Genomic DNA, 21,825 nt, shown 5'->3' with positions numbered 1-21,825 from the left:
AAAACAATTTAAGACACAATTTACAGTAAAACAAAGACACAGGACAAAACAAAAAAAGGCAAGTGACTTAGTGTTGTACTGCTGAGAAAAGACACCAGAAGAAAGCATTTCATTAAGAGCTTGCTCCGTTATTTATTAGTTTTTGACACAGGGCCTCTCCACATTTGTTTTGTTTTGACAGGGTTTTTCTGTGTAATAACTCTGGCTGTCCTAGAACTTGTTCTGTAGACCAGGCTGGCCTTAAACTCAGAGATCCTCCTGCCTCTGCATCCAAGAAGCTAAGCTTAAAGGTATGAGACACCACAACCCTGCTGAGACAGAATCTCTTTATGCAGCCCTGGATACCATGGAACTTGCTTTGTGGACTGAGCTGGTCTGAACTTTACAGAGATACAGCCTTCTCTGCCTCCTGAGTGATGATATTAAAGATGTGTGCCACCACACCTAAGTAATTTATCATTTGAACCTATATTCATTAATGTTTTACAAATTGCACACATGCACACAACACATTTTGATCATATTCCTCTATTCCTTGCCTATCTTGTCCCAGATCTACCGTAATATCTTTTAGAGATTGAACTAGCTAGGGCCTCACTACACTTGGCAAATGCTTTGCCACTGAGACACATCATTGGATGTCCCAAGAGACTTTTGTAGCACAGGGTGGCCCCAAACTGTCTCAAATTTGTGACCCTGCTCCCTGCAATTATAGTGTGTGTCACCACACCCAGGTTTCTTGTTTTGTTTTTTTGTAGTTTTGGCTTGTTCAAGACAGGGTTCCTCTGTGTAGTTTTGGTCCCTGTCCTGGATCTTGCTCTGTAGACCAGGCTGGCCTCGAACTCACAGAGATCCTTCTGGCTCTGCCTCCTGAGAGCTGGGATAAAGGCGTGAGCCACCACCGATGCCCGGCCACACCCAGTTTTACCCAGTGTTAGGAACAGACAACGCTAATACAAGCTCTCTGAAGTCTGAACTGCATCCCCAGCCAAGTCTAATAAAATTGATTCATATTTAAGTTTGGGACATGATCTCACCAAATTTTCTAAGCTGCCTTACACTCACCCAGGAGGCCAGGCAAACCTTGACTTTATGATTCTCCTGCCTCATCTTCTCACTAGCTCCTATCACAGGTCTACAAGACTTCGCCCACTTAGTTGAATAAGTTCATTCCTCCTAGTGGCAGTCCCAGGTTTAGTTTGTAATTTAATCTCAGGGTGTCTGAAATGATATCTATAATGGTATTTAAAGCTTTCGTTTTTATTGTTTTGGGTTTTTCCAGACAGGGTTTCTCTGTGTAGTTTTGGTGCCTGTCCTAGATCTCGCCCTGTAGACCAGACTTTTTAAGGAAATCAGAACACAGTGCTGTGTACCTTGCAGGTTTGGGAAACATTTATTATTTTTCATTTTGGAAATGTATCTTATTGTCTAAGTCATTGATTCAATATTAGATAACAATGAAGTGTGGGCAGAGTTTGGAAGCTGTATGGTGTTAGTCAAGTGATACCCAAAATTCTCTCAGAGTCCTGACACATTTGTTTTGAATTTAGAGTAAACTGACTTGCTTAATATTTAAGGACAAATTGAGAGGTGCAGGCTTAAAGTGACCCTGCTTAAATATGTGAGAAGGGGCTGGAGTGATCGCTCAGTGGTTAAGAGCACTGGCTGCTCTTGCAGAGAACCCCGGGTGGGTTTGGATTCCAGCACCCACATAAGGGCTCCCAACACTCAGTAACTACAGTCTCAGGAGATGCAGCACTCTTTTCTGAGCCCTCAGGCACCAGCCACACATCCTGTGCAGGCGAAGCACCCATAAATATTTAAAGACCGGTGAGAAGGCAGGCAGTGTTGGCCAATACCTTTAATCCCAGCACTTGGGAGGCAGAGAAGGTTGGGAATCTGAGTTCGAGTCAGCCTGGTCTACAGTGTGAGTTCCAGGACAGCCAGGGTTGTTGCACAGAGAAACCTGGTCTGGAAATAAATCTATACATATATATACACACCCATATACATATATACATATACATACACACACACACACACACACACACACACACACACACACACACACACACATATATATATATATATAATGGTAATGGGGAAATACACACAACTATAAAAGTTTTGACCTGCCTGGACTGAGTTTACCAGGTTGATCAAAGTCCTCGGGGGAGGATTTGCCCAAGAGGAGGTGGGAATGGGGGGTGGGCTGGGGGTAAGGGGAGGGGGTGGGAGGGAGTAGAATAGGGGAACCCGTGGCTGATATGTAGAACTGAATGGTATTTTAAAATAAAATAAAATAACTGTTAAAAAAAAAGTTTTGTCCCTGGCTAGGTAGCCATTAATTTATTGGAAAATCACATTTTACAGTTTATGAGGAGACAAACATCACTCCCATTTTGTGACTCAATATTGACAACCTGAGAATAACAGCACCAAGTAAAATCAAAATATAACAAATGCCTGCCAAGGAGGGGCATCCCAACACTCTTTGCAGAGCTATGAGTCCAGTCACAAGTTCATGGCCAATCTGGGCTACATAGGTAAGGAAATCTGTTGAGTTTCAAGCTAGCCTGGTCTACATAGTAAGTTTTAGGACACCAGATACATAGTGAGATCCTATCTCAAAAAAATAAACTAACAAACACTCACACAGTGGGACATAGTGAAACATTCAAGGGATGAGACACTCTTTAAGTGCTCCCAAGGTGTTGCCAAGGAACAAGGGTAACCTAGCAACAGTCTCTCTAGGAAAAGACTTCAATCTGGATACAGACTCACAAAGACCCCATTCTTGAATGGATCTTCATGTGTCCTTTCAGAGTCCCCTTCTGTCTGAAGGCCTTGTCACACTCCTTACAACTGTAAGGTCTTGAGTCGCTGTGGGTTCCCAGATGGACACTGCGGTTGCCCTTGTGGTTGAAGCATTTTCCACAGTGCTCACGCTCATAAGGCTTCTCCTTTGTGTGGACCCTAAGGTGACCCCGAAGGGTGGACTTGTGGGAAAACCTCCTGCTGCAGATGCTGCACACATAAGGTTTTTCACCCCTGTGGATGCGCTTGTGGACCCGAAGGTCTGAGGATTGCACAAACCTCTTTTTGCACACGCTGCACTCAAAGGGTCTCTCTCCTGTGTGTGACCTCTGGTGGATGATGAACTGAGACCTGTACAGGAAGCTCTTCTTGCATTCACTGCACACAAACTTAGCCTGGCCGGTGAGATGATCAACAGGCTCCACAGGTCGTAGGGTAGCAAGCCCTAGCTGCCCATCTTCTGTCCTGTCCACACAGGAGGCCCCTCCTTGACAAGGGGGAACCTTGTCTCCATTGGAACTAGAGAGACTCTGAAGTTCTGTGTGTGCAGCTAAATCTCTTCTTTCCAGAACATGGGTGAAGGGTGTGACAGCATCTGTATTTGTATCTTCCTGGGGCATCTTCACATCCTCTCCTCTGACAGAATCTGATGGAAGAATGTCCACATACAACATTTAAAACTTGAGAGTCCCTCTCAAAAATGGATTGCATTTATTTACTTGATTATGGAGGGAGGTGGCACCCTAAGAACGTGGAGGTCAGAGGGCAACTTTTGGGTTTTTTCTCTCCTGTCACCATGAGGGTCCTGAGATGGATCACAAGTAGTCAACTAGAGGGCCAGTGCCTTTCGGCACTAAGTCACACAACACTGGCTTGGGTATTTAGCTCAGTGGTAGAGCGCTTGCCCAGCAAGTGCAAGGCCCTGGGTTTGGTCCTCAGCTCCAGGGGATCGGGGGACACAAACACTTAAAGATCATCCCAATCATACCAGACTCTTTAGAACTAAACTCTGGTGTTGGCTGGGGACATCCCATCTACATCTCAACCCTGAGAGCTCAGCCTTTAGAATGCTCTGGAAGGCTAGTGACAGAGGGGGTGGGAGGGGGTGGTCAGCTTCCTCCCACAGGAAGGGAGGGCTGGGCAAGGGGCAGTAAGTCCCCAGTCAGTTCCCACCTGGAACTCACCAGAACCGTGTGTGGGCTCAGGGTCCTGAGGGGTCAACACAGAGGTCTCATCCCTATCCTGCACCGAGTCATTCCCCGGGCTCTGCTTGGGTCTTGGGTCTTCTTGTTCTCTGATCTCAGGAACTATATCCAGCTAAACTTCCTCTTTCTTGACAGGGGACAGAGAAAAATTATGGGTGTGTGTTCCTTCAATGGAGAGGTAGAACATAGACATCTGTCTCTACTTCCTGTGGCCCACTCAATTTCTCCAAGTTGTAGGAATGTTCACACTTCCATGACCTACTCCCATACCCCACATAAACCAATACTCTCCTCTTACTTGTAACTCTGCCGTGAACGTAAAGCCACCGCATCTCTGCACCTCATATTGGTTGCTATTTTAATTCTCTATGCACGATCTTCTCTGCCCTCGACTCTACAAGCAAAATGCCTCTCAACCTTGGTGCTATTAAGATTTGGGCTAGTGAGGCTAGAGGAAGGGCAGCTCAGAGCTTAACAACATTGGCTGCTGTTGCAGAGATCCTGGGTTTGAGTCTCAGCACGCACAAGGAGACTCACAGCCATCGGTAACCCCAGTTCCTCAGGTGATGGTGGGGGGGTCTGACGCCCTTTCACTTCTGCAGGCACCAGGCACACATGGGGTGTCAGATACACACAAGCAAAAAACCCATCCTATAAAATAGGATAACTTTAAAATAAATTGGAGGTTGAATGATTATTTCTGATGGGGGGGGGGTCCTCCTCTGCTACATATTGTGGACTTCCAAGTGACAGCGACTGAACACTGAAAACTCTTAGCCAGGTGTGGTACTGAACACTTTTCATCCCAGGGCTTGGGGAGCAGAGGCAGACAGATGTCTGAGTTGGAGGCCAGCCTGGTCTACACAGCTCGGGGACACCCAGGACTATTTAGAGACACCCTGTCTAAAGATAATACGATCTACTTAGATTCTAAGATGCAGAGTTGGGAGGCTAAGAACAGAGCAGAGTGTTTCAGAGAGGACACCCCTGCATTCATGAGCTCACACAGCTGGAGATGCCTTCACACTCCTTCACAGTGTCCAGCCAGACACCATTCCAGGCTGGAGGGAGAGGCAATCAGGAATCCCCACCCTGACCAATGAGCTATGCACATGGCTGGCTTCTGGGGAGAGGGAGAGCATTTTTTTTGTTTGTTTTTGTTTTTGTTTTTTTGTTTTGTTTTGTTTTGTTTTTTGGTGTGGCCCCGAGGAGGTGGGCCCTGCTCTGGTGAGAGCCTCCACACCCAGGGCCCTTATGGACCTCGCAAACCAGACTTAGGGGCGGGACAGGGTATTTTTAAGAGGACCAGAAGTTGGGAACTGGGGAAGTGGTATGGGTCTGGGAGAGGTTAAAGGTTAGACAGTGAAAAGAAACTTTCCTGACGACTTCTGGCCTCACTCTGGACCTGAGAGACTCGAAGGAGGACAGACCCCTTCCTTCCCGGTCACTGTGGCTGCCTTTGCTCACACCCAGTCAGATGTGGTTATCCCACTCAGTTTTTTCTTTGCTTCTTCTCTTGTATATGGTGCTAGGGCTTTGTGTAGACAAGCACTCTGTGGCTGAGCCACAGGCCCCTCTCCTCACTGGTGGATTCTAGGCCTGTGTTCTACCTCTGGCCTCTCTGTTGGCCTTTAAAATATTTTCAGTTTAAATTCTTGCCTATTTGCCCAGGCTGTCCCTGATCAAAATGGTGTGTAGCCCAGACTAACCTGACACCTGATACCTTAGCCCTCTGAATGGCTTCGAGTCCAGGGTAACATTGTGTTTTATCAGCTTTATTTTGATTGTGGACTCACATTTATTGTTGGAGAGAGGGTCTCACTATGTAGACTTAGCTGGCCTGAACTCAGATTCTGCCAGATTCTGCTTCCTGAGAGCTAAGACTAAAGGCTTGTACTACCCTACCTGATCCTTCCTTCCCCGTTTCCTTTAAAAAAGTATTTACTTATCTATTTTATATCCCCACAAGAGATTTCCCTCTGTCCTCTCCTATCTCCCCCTGATTCCACCTCCCTGACTGCTCTTCCAGAGGGCTCTAGTTCAATCCCCAGCACCCACAAAATGGTGGCACAGAACTGTTTGTAACTCCAGCTCCTAGGGGATCAGATGCCCTCTTGTGGCCTGCATGAGCACCACACACAGATTCAAGGGGGGGAAAAAGCAGACAAAAATAAAAAGACAAAACAAGGCTTCTGCACTCTGACTCAAGATGAGCCTGTTAGCTTACAGTGTTTTTGATCTGCACAATTCCTTGGCTCTAAACCAAGTGTCTGGGCCACATTCAGAAAGACAAAACAAGTCCATAAAGGTCCCCAGACATTGCCATTTATCACTTGGCAAGACAAACCCTCCTCTTAGGAACCACTGACAAAGGGCAGGACCCTCAGTGGGTTCTGCCTCCAGGTCCCACAGCCCCAAGGCTGTCCTTTTCCTCAGCCCACATCTGAGGCTCTGCTTACCCAATGTTGCGGTTTCCCGCCATCCCTCAGCATCTTCTCTAACTCTTGGCAGCTCTTCACTCCGCTCTCCTTCACTAAGGCCTGCAGTTCTGGAGGCATGGAGATCATGAACTGCTCCAACACCAGCTGATCCAGGATCTCCTCCTTGCTATTCAGGTCTGGTCTCAGCCACTGATAGCACAGCTCAGAGATCCTCTTCAGATCCTGGATGGGGTCTGACTGCTCTGAGGGGCTGAAAGCTCTGAACTTCAAGTGCCAGACCTCAGGGCTGTAGTCTTCTTTTTCTGAATTCCAGTCCTGGGATGTAGGTGATGGTGTCTGCTCTGAGGGGAGGCTGTCTCGAGTCGTGTTGGTAGCCATGTCTTTGGAGAATATTCCCTTGGTCTTTGACAAGTTGGAATTCTATAAAATGACTCCGGTCTCAACAGACCTCCTCCTTTAGCCACAGGGATGGGCTCGGTGTCGGTCCAGAAGCCTGGGAGGCAAGAAGAAGCCAGATCAGTTTAACTCTGCTGCCTCCTAAATGCTATCATTCCTTATAATATAGCCATCCCCAAACACAGTGATACTGTTTAGTAAAGCAGAAATTAATCCATTCTATGGATCTGTCAATGGCTCAGGGTACAGGTGTCTCCACCCAAGCCCAATGACCCCAGGTAAATCTCCTGGACCTCCTCAGTGGAAGGAGAGTACCAGCTCTGACAAGCTGTCATCTGGTCTCCATGTGTGACACCTGGCACTTACCCCATTCCCAAAGACAATTAAAAAATAATCAATTACTGTAGTCCAGCTGTGTATGATGGAACATCTGTAATCCCAACCTAGAGACAGGTGGGCGCCGGATGCTTGCCATAATTTTGAAACCTCCCTCAGTTATGTATAAAGTACCCAGTCTAAAAGACATGAGGGCTACAGGAGACTCACTCTCAGAATCCAAGAACATGGCCCACACCTTTAATCCCTATGCTCCAGAGGCAGAGGCAGGAGGATCTCTGAGTTTGAGGGCAGCCTGGTCTACAGAGTGAGATCCAGGAGAGGCACCAGAGCCACACAGAGAAACCCTGTCTCGAAAAACCAAACCAAACCAAACCCCAAACCAGAACAAAAGCATATGGATATGGTAGCACAACCCACAATCCCAGCACTGGAGACACTAAACAAGAAGGGTTGTTTGGAGCTAGCCTGGGCTACAGAGCACAATTCAGTTGCAGAACACAACAAATACATAGAAATTATCTCATCCTACTCTTCCAACTCTGTGTTCCTACACACGCTGGCTTTTATGAATCAATGGTTCCTGATCTCATCTCCAAATGAGCATAGGTGGGATCGTTTCCACCATCTGCACACAGAAGTAACAGTCTTCTTTTCTGTTGTTTTTTCCACACAGGGTCTCTGTGTAGACCTGGCTATCCCGGAACTTGCTCTGTTGACCAGGGAGGCCCCAACTCAGACATTCTGCCTGCCTCCACCTCCCAAGTGCTGGGATTAAAGGTGGGAGCCACCACACCTGCAGTCCCAGGATTTGGGAGGTGGAGGCAGGCAGATCTTCAGTCCATGACCAGCCAGAGCTATGCAGTGAGACAATGTCTAAAAAACCAACCAAAAGAAGAAGAAGCAGAGTTGGTTTGGAACCCTGGCTGCTCTTCTAGATAAGAGTTCAGTTCCCATCTTACACACTTACAAACTCACAACATTTCTGCTGGATGTGGTGACTCACCTCTTTAATCCCAGGGAGGCAGAGGCCAGATCTCTGTGAGCCAGCATGGTCTACACACTGATTAGCTTCACTATAGATCCTGGCTGATCTGTTAAACTAAAGATGAAGCTGGCATGCTCTCCAGAGTGCTGGGATTAAAGTTGTGCACCATTATCCTTGTGTGTGGGGGGGGGGAAATTAATACCTTAAAATTTTATGTGTATGGATGGATGTTATATATGCTCGTTTGTCTGTGGACCATATTTGTGCCTAGTGCAAAGGCCTTGCAGGCCTTGGAGATGTGGGCAATAGTGAGTCTCTGTGGGTACTAGAAATGAAATCTGAGTTCTCTAGAAGAGCAGTGGGTGCTCTTAACTGCTGAGCTATGGCCACAGCACACAAAATGGTTCTTGAGACAGGGTCTCTCTGTGGAGCTCTGGCTGGAGTCCAACTCACAGAGATCTGCCTTTCTCTGTGCGCCTAGTACTTGGACTAATTATTTTAATAATAAAAATGATAATTTTAAAATAAAAACAGTTAATTGCAGCCTGGGCAGTATGCCTGACTCTGCTTACAGCTCCGACATCTGGTGTGGAAGGGTAAAGTTCCAGGTCAATCTGGAAATAGACCCCATTTAAAAAGAAAATCAATAAAAATTCCAGCAGGCGCCGGGCGGTGGTGGCGCACGCCTTTAATCCCAGCACTCGGGAGGCAGAGCCAGGCGGATCTCTGTGAGTTCGAGGCCAGCCTGGGCTACCAAGTGAGCTCCAGGAAAGGCGCAAAGCTACGCAGAGAAACCCTGTCTCGAAAAACCAAAAAAAAAAAAAAAAATTCCAGCAGGCAACCGCTAGACCCAGCAATGAGAAGGTCAAGGGATGCAGACCCGAGCTAAGTGAATCTGCCCTTGGAGTCTGCAACAGCATCGTGATTACCAGGAGCGGAACACCGTGGAAGACAGATGTCCATCAAAGGACACAGGAGGAGTTTAGGTACCTGGGGTCCTTCTGTTGGTTTGCTGTGAACACCTAACCTTGTGGCCCTCTACAGCAGGGAACTCGGCATGGCATCCTCCTGCCTCAGTTCCCTAGTGTGGTGTTGCAGGTACTTCATGCCCAGCTATATTTGCAGCAGTCAATTTCTGTCTATACACGAACACACAGCCTCGCTAAACCCAACTTCCACCCTGGTTCACTTACCTCCAGGTTCCTGTCTTCATGCCTGCAGCAGCCTTGACTCTTCTGAGATCTCTCTGGAAAGTGCCCAGAGCTCTAGGATCATGGCTTTTATACAGATCCACGGGACTGACTTCCGGTTGATAATCTTCTCAGTGATTGCCTAGAGCCTTTAGACACCATTATAGATGTCATTTAATCTCAGGATGTCTGAAATGACAAGTTAACCCTGGAACTGCCAAGGGAAGGGATGAACATTTTAAACTAATCGGGGGAAGTCCTGGAGGCCTGTGATAGGAGCTAGTGAGAAGATGAGGCAGGAGGATCATAAAGTCAAGGTTTGCCTGGCCTCCTGGGTGAGTGTAAGGCAGCTAAGGAAATTGGGTGAGATCATGTCTCAAATTTAAATGAATCAATTAATAATTTTATTAGCCTCGGCTGGGGATGCAGTTCAGACTTCAGAGAGCTTGCCTTCGCATTGTCTGTTCCTAACACTGGATAAAACAGTGTGGCGGGCAGTGGTAGTGGTGGTGGTGGTGGTGGTGGTGGTGGTGGTGGTGGCGGCGGCGGCGGTGGCCGCCTTTATCCCAGCTCTCAGGAGGCAGAGCCAGGAAGATCTCTGTGAGTTTGGTGCTAGCCTGGTCTACAGAGTGAGATCCAGGACAGGGACCAAAACTACACAGAGAAAGCCTGTCTCAAAAAGCCAAAACAAGACCTGGGTGTGGTGACACACATGTAATCCCAGGGAGAAGGGGCACAAATTTAAGACAGTTTGGGGCCAGCCTGTGCTACAAGAGATCCTTTCTTAAAAAAACATAAGTTATTGGGACAACCGAGGGTGTGTCTCAGTGGCAAAGCATTTGCCAAGTGTAGTGAGCCTCTGCCTGGTTCAATCTCTAAAGGATAATAGAGTAGATCTGGGACATGATAGGGCAAGGACTAGAGGAATATGATCAAAATATGTTGTGTGCATGTGTGCGCTTTGTAAAACAATGAAAAATATGTTCAAATGATGAAATACTTAGGTGTGGTGGCACAAATCTTTGATAGCATCACTTAGGAGGCAGAGTGGGGTGGATCTCTGCAAAGTTCACACCAGCCTGGTCTACACAGCAAGTTCCATGGTATCCAGGGCTGCATAAAGAGACTCGGTCTCAGATGGGCAGTTGTGGCTCAGGCCTTTAATCTCAGCAGCTTGGATGCAGAGGCAGGAGGATCAGTGAGTTTAAGGCCATCCTGGTCTACAGAGCAAGTTCTACACAGCCAGAGCTATTACACAGAGAAACCCTGTCAAAACAAAACAAACAAGAGGCCCTGTGTCAAACATTAATAAAGGATAAAATAAGAAAAAAAATGAGTAGACACCTAGTTCTCTGGTCATGGACTAGGTCTGCATGCTCCTGCCATGATAATGGACTAAACCTCTGACATTGTGAGCAAGCTCCGAATTTAAATGCTTTTTTTTTTTTTTTTGAGATTTATTTTTTTATGTATGACTGCAGGCCAGAAGAGGACGCCAGATCCCATTACAGATGGTTGTGAGCCACCATGTGGTTGCTAGGAATTGAACTCAGGACCTCTGGAAGAACAAGCAGTGCTCTTATCCTTTCAAGCTCAGCTGTCTCTCCAGCCCACAAATGCACAAATGCTTTTTTTTCCCCCTGGAGCTGAGGACCAAACCCAGGCCTTGTGCTTTCTAGGCAAGAGCTCTACCACTGAGCTAAATCCCCCACCCCTTCAAATGCTTTCTTATGGAGTCTTTTCTCAGCAGGAGAACACTAAGTCACTTGCCTTTTGTTTTGTTTTGTTTTTCCCCTGTGGCTTTGTTTTACTGTAAATGTGTCTTCAAATGGTTTATTTTGGACAAAAAAAATATTTCTTTTAAATATTTCACTTTTTTTTATTAACTTTGTATGTAGTTTGGGGTAAGGGAAGAGGTGCCAAATGTGCATGCCGACACATGACACCTTTCAGGATCCTGTAGGATCCTGTTCTTTCCTTTCACCATATGGGTCCCAGAGATCCAACTCAGGTCATTGTTTGCAGCAAGACCTTTACACACTGTGACAGAAATAAATCTCTCAACAGAGCAATTTCCAGGACAGCCAGGTCTACACAGAGACCCTGTGTGGAAAAAAAAAATACTGTTACTTCTGTGTGCACATGGTGGAAATGATCCCATCTGTACTCATTTGGAGATGAGATCAGGAACCATTGATTCTTTAAATACAGCATGTGTAGGAACATGGAGTTGGAAGACTAGGATGAGCCAATTTCTATATATTTGTTTTTGTGTTCTGAAACTGAATTTTGCTCTGTCGTCCAGGCTAGCTTCAAACAATCCTTGTTTAGTGTCTCCAGTGCTTGGTTTATGGGTTGAGCCACCATACCCATATGCTTTTGTTTTTTAAGACAGGGTTTCTCTGTGTAGACCAGGCTGGCCTCAAACTTAGCGATCCTCCTGCCTCTGACTCTGGAGTATAGGGATTAAAGGTGTGGACCATGTTCTTGGATTCTGAGAGTGAGTCTCTTGTAGACATCCTGTCTTTTAGACTTGGTACTTTATACACATAACCGAGGATGGGTTCAAAATTATGGCAAGCATCCGGCGCCCACCTGTCTCTAGGTTGGGATTACAGAGGTTCCATCATACACAGCTGGACTAGAGTAATTGATTTTTTTAATCATGTTTGGGGATAGGATAGGTGCCAGGTGTCACACATGGAGACCAGATGACAGCTTGTCAGAGCTGGTACTCTCCTTCCACTGAGGAGGTCCAGGGGATTTAGCCGGGGTCATTGGGCTTGGGTGGAGACACCTGTACCCTGAGCCATTTACAGATCCATAAAATGGATTAACTTCTAGTTTACTAAACAATCCCATTGTGTTTGGGGAGGGCTACATTATAAGGAATGATAACATTTAGGAGGCAGGCGAGTTAAACTGACCTGCTTTCTTCTTGCCTCCCAGGCTTCTGGACCAACACTGAGCCCATCCCTCAGGTTAAAGAAGCAGATCTGTTGAGACACTTTCACTCATAGAATTCCAACTTGTCAGAGACCAAGGGAATATTCCCAGCAGACATGGCTACCAACCTGCCACCAGACAGCCTCCCCTCAGAGCAGACACCATCACCTACATCCCAGGACTGGAATTCAGAAAAAGAAGACTACAGCCCTGAGGTCTGGCACTTGAAGTTCAGAGCTTTCAGCCCCTCAGAGCAGTCAGACCCCATCCAGGATCTGAAGAGGATCTCTGAGCTGTGCTATCAGTGGCTGAGACCAGACCTGAATAGCAAGGAGGAGATCCTGGATCAGCTGGTGTTGGAGCAGTTCATGATCTCCATGCCTCCAGAACTGCAGGCCTTAGTGAAGGAGAGCGGAGTGAAGAGCTGCCAAGAGTTAGAGAAGATGCTGAGGGATGGCGGGGAACCTCAACATTGGGTAAGCAGGGCCTTAGCTGTGGGCTGAGGGAAAGGACAGCCTTGGGGCTGTGGGGACCTGGAGGGAGAACCCACTGAGGGTCCTGCCCTTAGTCAGTGGTTCCTAAGTGGAGCGTTTGGCTTCCCAAGTGATAAATGGTAATATATGGGGACCTTTATGGGCTTGTTTTGTCTTTGTGAATGTGGCCCAGACAATTGGTTTAGAAGCCAAGGAATTGTGCAGATCAGAAACACTGTAAGCTAACAGGCTCATCTTGAGTCAGTGCAGAAGCCTTGTTTTTTTATTTTTGTTTCCTTTTGTCTGCTTTTTCTCCCTTTGAATCTGTGTCTGGTGCTCTTGTAGGCCAGAAGAGGACATCTGATCCCCTAGGAGCTGGAGATGCAGACAGTTCTGAGCCACCACCTTGTGGGTGCTGGGGATTGAACCTGAGCCCTCTGGAAGAGCAGTCAGTGCTCTTAATCTCTGAACCATCTTTCCAGCCCCCACCTCACTCCTTGTTTTTTGTGACAGAGTCTAAAGTAGCCCAGACAGAGTCTAACGTAACCTTACGGACTAACGTAACGTAAGGTCCTCAGTTCACTGTGTCCCTGAGTATGACCTTGCGGGCCAATATGTGTCCAGAAGGACAGATTTGCAAATAAGTCAAACTGGGCTGCTGAATCAGCCCAGGAACAGTGCTGTGGGAGGTACATCCAGGCTCTCACCCAGGGTCTCATCCAGTTCCCTTTTCCCCCATAGTCCATAATCCACTCCCAAGGACAGTTATACCTCCTTCAGGATCCCAATTGTCGAGAAGGTAGATGCCAAGGAGGATGAAAAGGATGTTGTGGAATTGTCCCAGGAGCCTCTGAACAGAGACAAGCCCAACTCAGTGCTGCAGATCTCGACAGAGACTGAAGAACCATCCACCAGGCAGGTGAGTGTGTGACAGTATCTCTGGGGGGATTTGGGAGAAGAACTAGAAGACCAGAGTTTGAGAGATCTGGTTAGGGTTGGGGTTTGACACAGAGTTGGATGTACAGCTCCTGACTTGACATTGTTGTGCAGAATGAAGGTCCACCTGCCTGTCTGCATTCAAGCTGAGCACTGAGTATGGAGAAAGCCTCTCTGGTGACACTTGGGATCGCTATCAACCCATGAGTATAGCAGAATATCGTTAGGCATGATTACATTGACATTTTCTTCTTCAGTCATGTTGGCTGCAGGCTTCATGAGACTGACTAGGCCCTCTGCATGTATGTGACAGTTATGTAGCTTGGTTTTCGTGTGCAGTGGGGGCAGGGGCTGTCTCTGACTCTTTTACTGACATTTGGGAAGCTATTGCTCCTAATGGGTTGCCTTGCCCAGCCTGAATACATGGAGAGGTGCTTAGTCAAGGTGATATTGCATGCTTTGTCCATATCCATGGGAGGTCTGCCCTTTCTTAATAAAGGGGAGGAGGAGTCGGGGGAGATAGGAAAGGAGGGAGGGAAAACTCTTGTGGAGATACAAATAGATAGATAGATAAATAAATAAATAAATAAATAAATAAATAAATAAATAAATAAATAAATAAATAAATAAATAAAATACTTTTTAAAAGGAGAGGAGGAAGGAAGGATCAGGTAGGGTAGTGCAGGCCTTTAGTCCTAGCTCTGAGGAGGCAGAATCTGACACAGAATCTGAGTTTAGGCCAGCTAAGTCTACTTAGTGAGACCCTCTCTCCAAGAATAAATGTGTGAGTCCACGATCCAAATAAAACTGAAAAAAAAAACAAAAAAAAAAACACAATGTTACCCTGGACTTGAAGCCATTCAGAGAGCTAAGGTATCAGGTGTCAGGCTAGTCTGGGCTACACACCATTTTGATCAGGGACAGCCTGGGCAAATAGGCAAGAATTTAAACTGAAACTATTTTAAAGGCCAACAAAGAGGGCAGAGGTAGAACACAGGCCTAGGGTCCACCAGTGAGGAGAGGGGCCTGTGGCTCAGCCACAGAGTGCTTGCTGCACAAAGCCCTAGCACCATATACAAGAGAAGCAGAAAAAAACCGAGTGGGATAACCACATCTGACTGGGTGTGAGCAAAGGAAGCCACAGTGACGGGAAGGAATGGGGTCTGTCCTCCTGCAGAGTCTCTCAGGTCCAGAGTGAGACCAGAAGCCATCAGGAAAGTTTCTTTTCACTGTCCTCTCTTCCCGCTAACCTCTCCCAGACCCATACCACTTCCCCAATTCCCAAACTTCTGGTCCTCTTAAAAATACCCTGTCCTGCCCCTAACTCTGGTTTGTGGGGTCCATAAGGGCCCTGGGTGTGGAGGCACTCACCAGAGCAGTGTCCACCTAGCTGGGGCCACAAAAAACCACCTGTCCCTCCCCAGAAGCCATCCATGTACATAGCTCCTTGGTGAGGGTGGGGACCCCTGATTGCCTCTCCCTCCAGGCTGCAATGGTGTCTGGCTGGACACTGAAGGAGTCTGCAGGCATCTCCAGCTGTGTGAGCTCATGAATGCAGGGGTGTCCTCTCTGAAGCCCTCTGCCCTGTTCTCGGCCTCCCCCCCCCCAACTCTGCATCTTAGAATCTTCGTAGATCATATTATCTTTAGACGGTGTCTCTCTAAATAGCCCTGGATGACCCGGAACTGTGTAGACCAGGCTGGTCTCCAAATCAGACATCTGCTTCACAAGCCCTGGCATGGAAAATGTTCATGACCACACGGGCTGCTAAGAGTTTAAGTGTGCAGTCACTGTCACTTGGGAGTCCACAATATGTAGCAGAGGAGACCTCCTCCCCATCAGAAATAATCATTCGACTCCCATTTATTTTAAAGTTACCCTATTGTTGTAGGTATCGGCATTTTGCTTGTGTGTATCTGACACCCCATGTGTGCCTGGTGCCTGAAGTGAAAAGGCGTCAGACCCCCCCCATCACCTGAGGAACTGGGGTTACCGATGGCTGTGAGCCTCCTTGTGGGTGCTGAGACTCAAACCCAGGTCCTCTGCAAGAGCAGCTGGTGTTCTTAACCTCTGAGCAGTCTTTCCTCTAGCCTCATTGGCCCCAAATCTTAATAGCACCAAGGTTGAGAGGCATTTTGCTTGTAGAGTTGAGGGCAGAGAAGATCGTGAATAGAGAATTAAAATAGCAACCAATATGAGGTGCAGAGATGTGGTGGCTTCACGTTCATGACCGAGTTACAAGTAAGAGGAGAGTATTGGTTTATGTGGGGTATGGGAGTAGGTCATGGAAGTGTGAACATTCCTACAACTCAGAGAAATTGAGTGGGCCACAGGAAGTAGAGACAGATGTCTATGTTCTACCTCTCCATTGAACGAACATGCACCCATAATTTTTCTCTGTCCCCTGTCAAGACACAGGAAGTTTTGCTGGATACACTTCCTGAGAGCAAAGAACAGGAGGACCCAAGACCCAAGCAGAGCCCGGGGAATGACTCGGTGCAGGAGAGGGATGAGTCCTCTGTGTTGACCCCTCAGGACCCTCAGTCCACACACGGTTCTGGTGAGTTCCAGGTGGGAACTGACTGGGGACTTACTCCTTGCCCAGCCCTCCCTTCCTGTGGGAGGAAGCTGACCACCCCCTCCCACCCCCTCTGTCACTAGCCTTCCAGAGCATTCTAAAGGCTGAGCTCTCAGGGTTGAGATGTAGATGGGATGTCCCCAGCCAACACCAGAGTTTAGTTCTAAAGAGTCTGGTATGATGGGGATGATCTTTAACAAGTGTTGTGTGCCTCATTGAGGAAAGGCACTGATCCTGGAGCTGACTGCTTGTGATCCATCTCAGGACCCTCATGGTGACAGGAGAGAACCCACCCAAATGTCTTCTGACCTCCACATTCTTAGGGTGTCACCTCCCTCCATAATCAAGTAAATAAATGCAATCCATTTTTGAGAGGGACTCATGTTTTAAATGTTGCATGTGGACTTCCTTCCACCAGATTCTGTCAGAGGAGAGGATGTGAAGATGCCCCAGGAAGATACAAATACAGATGCTGTCACACCCTTCACCCATGTTCTGGAAAGAAGAGATTTAGCTGCACACACAGATCTTCAGAGTCTCTCTAGTTCCAATGGAGACAAGGTTCCCCCTTGTCAAGGAGGGGCCTCCTGTGTGGACAGGACAGAAGATGGGCAGCTAGGGCTTGCTACCCTACGACCTGTGGAGCCTGTTGATCATCTCGCCGGCCAGGCTAAGTTTGTGTGCAGTGAATGCAAGAAGAGCTTCCTGTACAGGTCTCAGTTCATCATCCACCAGAGGTCACACACAGGAGAGAGACCCTTTGAGTGCAGCGTGTGCAAAAAGGGGTTTGTGCAATCCTCAGACCTTCGGGTCCACAAGCGCATCCACAGGGGTGAAAAGCCTTACGTGTGCAGCATCTGCAGCAGGAGGTTTGTCCATGAGTCTACCCTTCGGGGTCGCCTTAGGGTCCACACAAAGGAGAAGCCTTATGAGCGTGAGCACTGTGGGACATGCTTCAACCACAAGGGCAACCTCAGTGTCCATCTGGGAACCCACAGCGACTCAAGACCTCACAGATGTAAGGAGTGTGACAAGGCCTTCAGACAGAAGGGGACTCTGAAAGGACACATGAAGATCCATTCAAGAATGGCATCCTTGTGAGTCTGTATCCAGATTGAAGTCTTTTCCTAGAGAGACTGTTGCTAGGTTACCCTTGTTACTTGGCAACACCTTGGGAGCACTTAAAGAGTGTCTCATCCCTTGAATGTTTCACTATGTCCCACTGTGTGAGTGTTTGTTAGTTTATTTTTTTGAGACAGGATCTCACTATGTATCTGGTGTCCTAAAACTTACTATGTAGACCAGGCTAGCTTGAAACTCAAGAGATTTCCTTACCTATGTAGCCCAGATTGGCCATGAACTTGTGACCAGACTCATACCTCTGCCCAGAGTGTTGGGATGTCCCCTCCTTGGCAGGCTTTTGTTATATTGTTTTTACTTGGTGCTGTTATTCTCAGGTTGTCAAGATTGAGTCACAAAATGGGGGTGATGTTTGTCTCCTCATCAACTGTAAAATGTGATTTTCCAATAAATCAATGGCTACCTAGCCAGGGACAAAACTTTTATAGTTGTTTGTATTTCTCCATTACCATTATTATATATACATATTTTTTATTTCCAGACCGGGTTTCTCTGTGCAACAACCCTGGCTGTCCTGGAACTCACATTGTAGACCAGGCTGACTCGAACTCAGATTCCCAACCTTCTCTGCCTCCCAAATGCTGGGATTAAAGGTGTTGGCCAACACTGCCTGCCTTCTCACTGGTCTTTAAATATTTGTGGGTGCCTCCCCTGCACAGGATGTGTGGCTGGTGCCTGATGGCTCAGAAAAGAGTGCTGCATCTCCTGAGACTGGAGTTACTTAGTGTTGGGAGCCCTTATGTGGGTGCTGGAATCCAAACCCACCCGAGTTCTCTGCAAGAGCAGCCAGTGCTCTTAACCACTGAGCCATCTCTCCAGCCCCTTCTCACATTATTTAAGGAGGGTCATTTTAATCCTGCACCACTCAAATTGTGTGTGTGGGGGGGGGGGCTTTACCCACCAACCCCACAGTTCAGAGTTTTCTTGAGTGCCAACAGCAGGAAATGTTAAATAGAATGATTTATATTGTGGAGATAATAGGAAAATAAAGGATAGCCTCGAGAGGGCCTGGAACCTTTTCCAATGGGCCCTGACTGTCTCTACACCAGGGTATATATAGAGATGCCATGGGGTGGAGCAAGAGACCTCCTCCCCCCAGCACAAACAAGTGCAGACCATCTCAGATCCCTGCACTCAGGCCCATGGTCCTAATCATCCTCTCTGAGGACCTGCTGGGTAAAGCCATGAGGAACCTGAAAATGGGCTCCCACAAGTCCCCATTAATATATAAAAAATAACTTGTTATTAATGGCTTACAGCAATCTCCATAGCTGTTACACCTCCCAGTATGGGAGTAGAGGAAGATAAAGATGGCATTTCTCTTTTGGATTAGGTCCAAGGTGATTACAGCAGTCTTAGCTGCCTCAAGCCCTTTCTAAACCAAAAGCTCTTAATGCAATTGCAAACTTAAAGAATCCCTTCGTTTCATCATTATCAGTAACAGGTTAACATAGATATTGCTATACATAGTCACAATTTGCTCAATCTTACAACTCAGAGCAAACTCTTAACAGATCCATTTGAATTAACATAAATGGTGCTATATCTAGTTAACAATTTTCTCAGGCTTACAACTTTAAGTCTTAATAGAACCATTTGAATGTTCTTGCTAAGAGAACATAGGAAACACTGATGTATTCACATCAAACTTAAATATTTCCTTCACTTCACAAAACCAGTGTGCATTCATATCAACAGGTTAACATAATTTCTGCAAACATACGTTCAACCTTAATTCACTCATAACTCCTCCTTTTCTTTATAATTCTTTTAAACAAAATCTCAAACCTAATTAGAAAAATCCCAACTTACACAATTCCTACAAACCCATATTGAAAAGCAATATTCTCAATCTAACCATTAACACTTTGAAAACTTAGCAAAACATCCAAAAGCAGTTTCATAATAAAACTCTTTACACTTTAGTCTTAGTATGCCCACTTGCATTTCTTACTAACAAAACATTAATCCAAATATGAAAATATTTTTAGATTAGGTAGACTAAGGAATATTATTTCTCCCTTTTCTTTATAAATTTTTTTTAAAAAATAAAGTCTCAATCCTAGTTAGAAAACCCAAACTTTTCCATTTAACCAGTTCCATTTTTAACACAAAACCAGTTCCATAAATAATTCCATTTTTACATAAAGAGTTCCATAAAACAGTTCATGAATCACCAGTTAATCAAGCACATATGCATATACAAAACTGCATCTTGACTCTAAATGAAGAAATTTATTGTTTCTACCTAAACAGTTCCATTTTTAACCCAATTCCAAAAAACAGTTCCTAGGTCATTACTATAGGTAAAGTCAAAATTGTCATCACAGTGAAATCTCTAGTGTTCCTTTCCTTTCTTAAGTCCCAAAATTCAAATAATTCTGGTACGGGCCTTCCAAATATGAAGAAATCCATCACAAAAATTTTTGTAGTTTAACCTCATTTTTTAAGTTCAAAAAGTAAATTCTGGTATCAGACTTTAACTCCCAAATGTGAAGAGACGTTTTACAACCAAAACTTTTTGCAGTTAACAATTTTAGTTCAAACAAGCGTCTCTGCAACTTTTATTCTCAAGCCAGAGACCTTTTTAGGTACAGTGGTATTTTAAACTGCACCGGTTTTGATGTTAGCTCGGGTTTTTCTGTGTTGTATTGATTTTCCACGGATCTCAGCTGCGGATGCCTTGTTGTGCTGGTTCTGGCGTCCGCCATTCTTAGCTGCTTACCTCCTGGGGCTTCTGCCTGCTTTGCCGTCTGCTAGGACACTAACTTCTGTGTCTCAGGTTCTCTCACCATATACATTAAGCATAGACTCACACTCAATATTTACACTTTTTACAAACTCACATATAACATATTAACATCTACTTATACTTCTTAAGGAAACTATAGAAGCACTTTAGCAAATGTATTTCTTATTTCCATCTCATTTTCATCTTTTACAACTGGAATCTTATTTACTTATTTTTATTTAACTTACATTTACAAAATCTTATTTAAACTTACATTTACAACTAGCATCTTTACTTCTTACAAGCTTATTACTACATGTCTTAGACTCCCTTAGATACTTCTTGCAAGCTTATATTTTTAAAGGAACTCTATAGATCTATTTTACAAACTTATATAGGGCTACCTTTAGCATATAGGGCTACCTTTAGCATATATCAAACTTAGCAAACACCTAAAGATTTCTTAACAGAGATCTAACAAGACAGAATTTTTTACAAACTCACATCTCATTTTCATCTTTTTCTACTTCTTCCTCTTATTATCACCATCTCTATTAGAAAGATTCTCTTAGACAGGAAGTGTGTACATCATTTCTAAAGTTTAGCATTTATAGTCAGCTTTGCTATACAACACTGGGATTTAGTGAGTGTTGTTTAGAATTATGCCACTTGTTGCTAGGGGGACTGTAACATTCTTGGGACGAAACCACACCCCAAAGTTGCCGAGTTCTCTCGGCCTTTCCGAAACGGCAGAGATGTACTGTCAGCGGTAGACGGTTTTTAACTAGAGGCTGTCCCTTCACCCAAATTCATAATAGCTCCCCTAAGTGCTTCAATTCAGACAAACGTTTCTATCACAGCAGTACTTTGGGTTTGTTCTACTGGAAAACTTCTCTCGCTGAGGGTGAAATTACTGCATTTAGCTGCTGTAAACCTCTTTGCAAAATACTGCACAGCTATTAGGTGATATAAAGTATTTTTCTAAGGGAACTAGTAAAGCCAAAAGCAGCACAGCTCTGAACTCTGTTTCCTCACTGTTGGCATTAACCAGTGACAAAACCTCAGAAACACTAATCGAGCCACTTTCATTCTGGTTTCTTTATAGGAAATGTCATTGGAGCTGATCTTTCTTAGTTCCACGCTCCTTACCAAATGCTCCTGTAACCACCAAGCTTCATTCTCCTCTTGTGAAAAAAACAAACATGTCCTCAACCCCATATTAACACAGGATCAGGACCCTTCACATAATCCCGAGCAGGGATCTTTCCATTTATTTCACTTGAGCAAAAGTCGCTTGGGTGCCACTGTGCCAAAATCTATCTGCGGCAGACTGCTCACGGACATGCATATTCAAAAAGTTCAGACAAAAAGAGCATGATTTAATGCATTATGTGGTGATTGAGGGTAAATTTCTTCCTCTTTTTATTTTTTGAAGTTGTATTTTAAGACTGCTATGAGCCCTTCCTACAATACCTTGTACCTGAAGATTTCAAGGAACCGGTTTTATGTACGATTTCCCATGAGGTACAAAATTGTTGAAATGCCTTACTACTATATCCAGAACCATTATCAGTTTTAATAATTTTTGGTATTTCCATATATGAAAAACACTTCAAGCAGTGCATAATGACATGTTTTGTAGCTTCCC

At 45.5% G+C, this 21,825-nt stretch overlaps 3 protein-coding genes across 3 annotated transcripts in view; 1 reads left to right on the top strand and 2 right to left on the bottom strand.

Annotated features, from left to right (window-relative positions):
- Galp (galanin like peptide) overlaps positions 1 to 21,825 on the bottom strand; it is a 230,325-nt gene that overhangs the window by 182,259 nt on the left and 26,241 nt on the right. The gene's annotated exons all lie outside the window — the stretch shown is intronic.
- On the bottom strand, positions 2,781 to 4,098 carry LOC102914286 (uncharacterized). Its single transcript, XM_006993585.2, has 2 exons — positions 4,002 to 4,098; positions 2,781 to 3,463 (listed from the first exon to the last, which is right to left on the bottom strand). The coding sequence occupies exon 2, from the start codon at positions 3,435 to 3,437 to the stop codon at positions 2,781 to 2,783; it is 657 nt and encodes a 218-aa protein (XP_006993647.2). The 5' UTR covers positions 3,438 to 3,463; positions 4,002 to 4,098.
- Positions 12,436 to 17,757, top strand: LOC102913987 (zinc finger and SCAN domain-containing protein 5B). Its single transcript, XM_076573429.1, has 5 exons — positions 12,436 to 12,795; positions 13,553 to 13,711; positions 15,215 to 15,268; positions 16,147 to 16,288; positions 16,725 to 17,757. The coding sequence occupies exons 1-5, from the start codon at positions 12,436 to 12,438 to the stop codon at positions 17,405 to 17,407; spliced, it is 1,398 nt and encodes a 465-aa protein (XP_076429544.1). The 3' UTR covers positions 17,408 to 17,757.

This window comes from Peromyscus maniculatus, chromosome 1 (genome assembly GCF_049852395.1).
Source record: "Peromyscus maniculatus bairdii isolate BWxNUB_F1_BW_parent chromosome 1, HU_Pman_BW_mat_3.1, whole genome shotgun sequence".
NCBI classification, from domain to species: Eukaryota; Metazoa; Chordata; class Mammalia; order Rodentia; family Cricetidae; genus Peromyscus; species Peromyscus maniculatus.
Note: the sequence above shows the minus strand (reverse complement) of the source record. Positions and strands in the feature narration are given on the sequence as shown.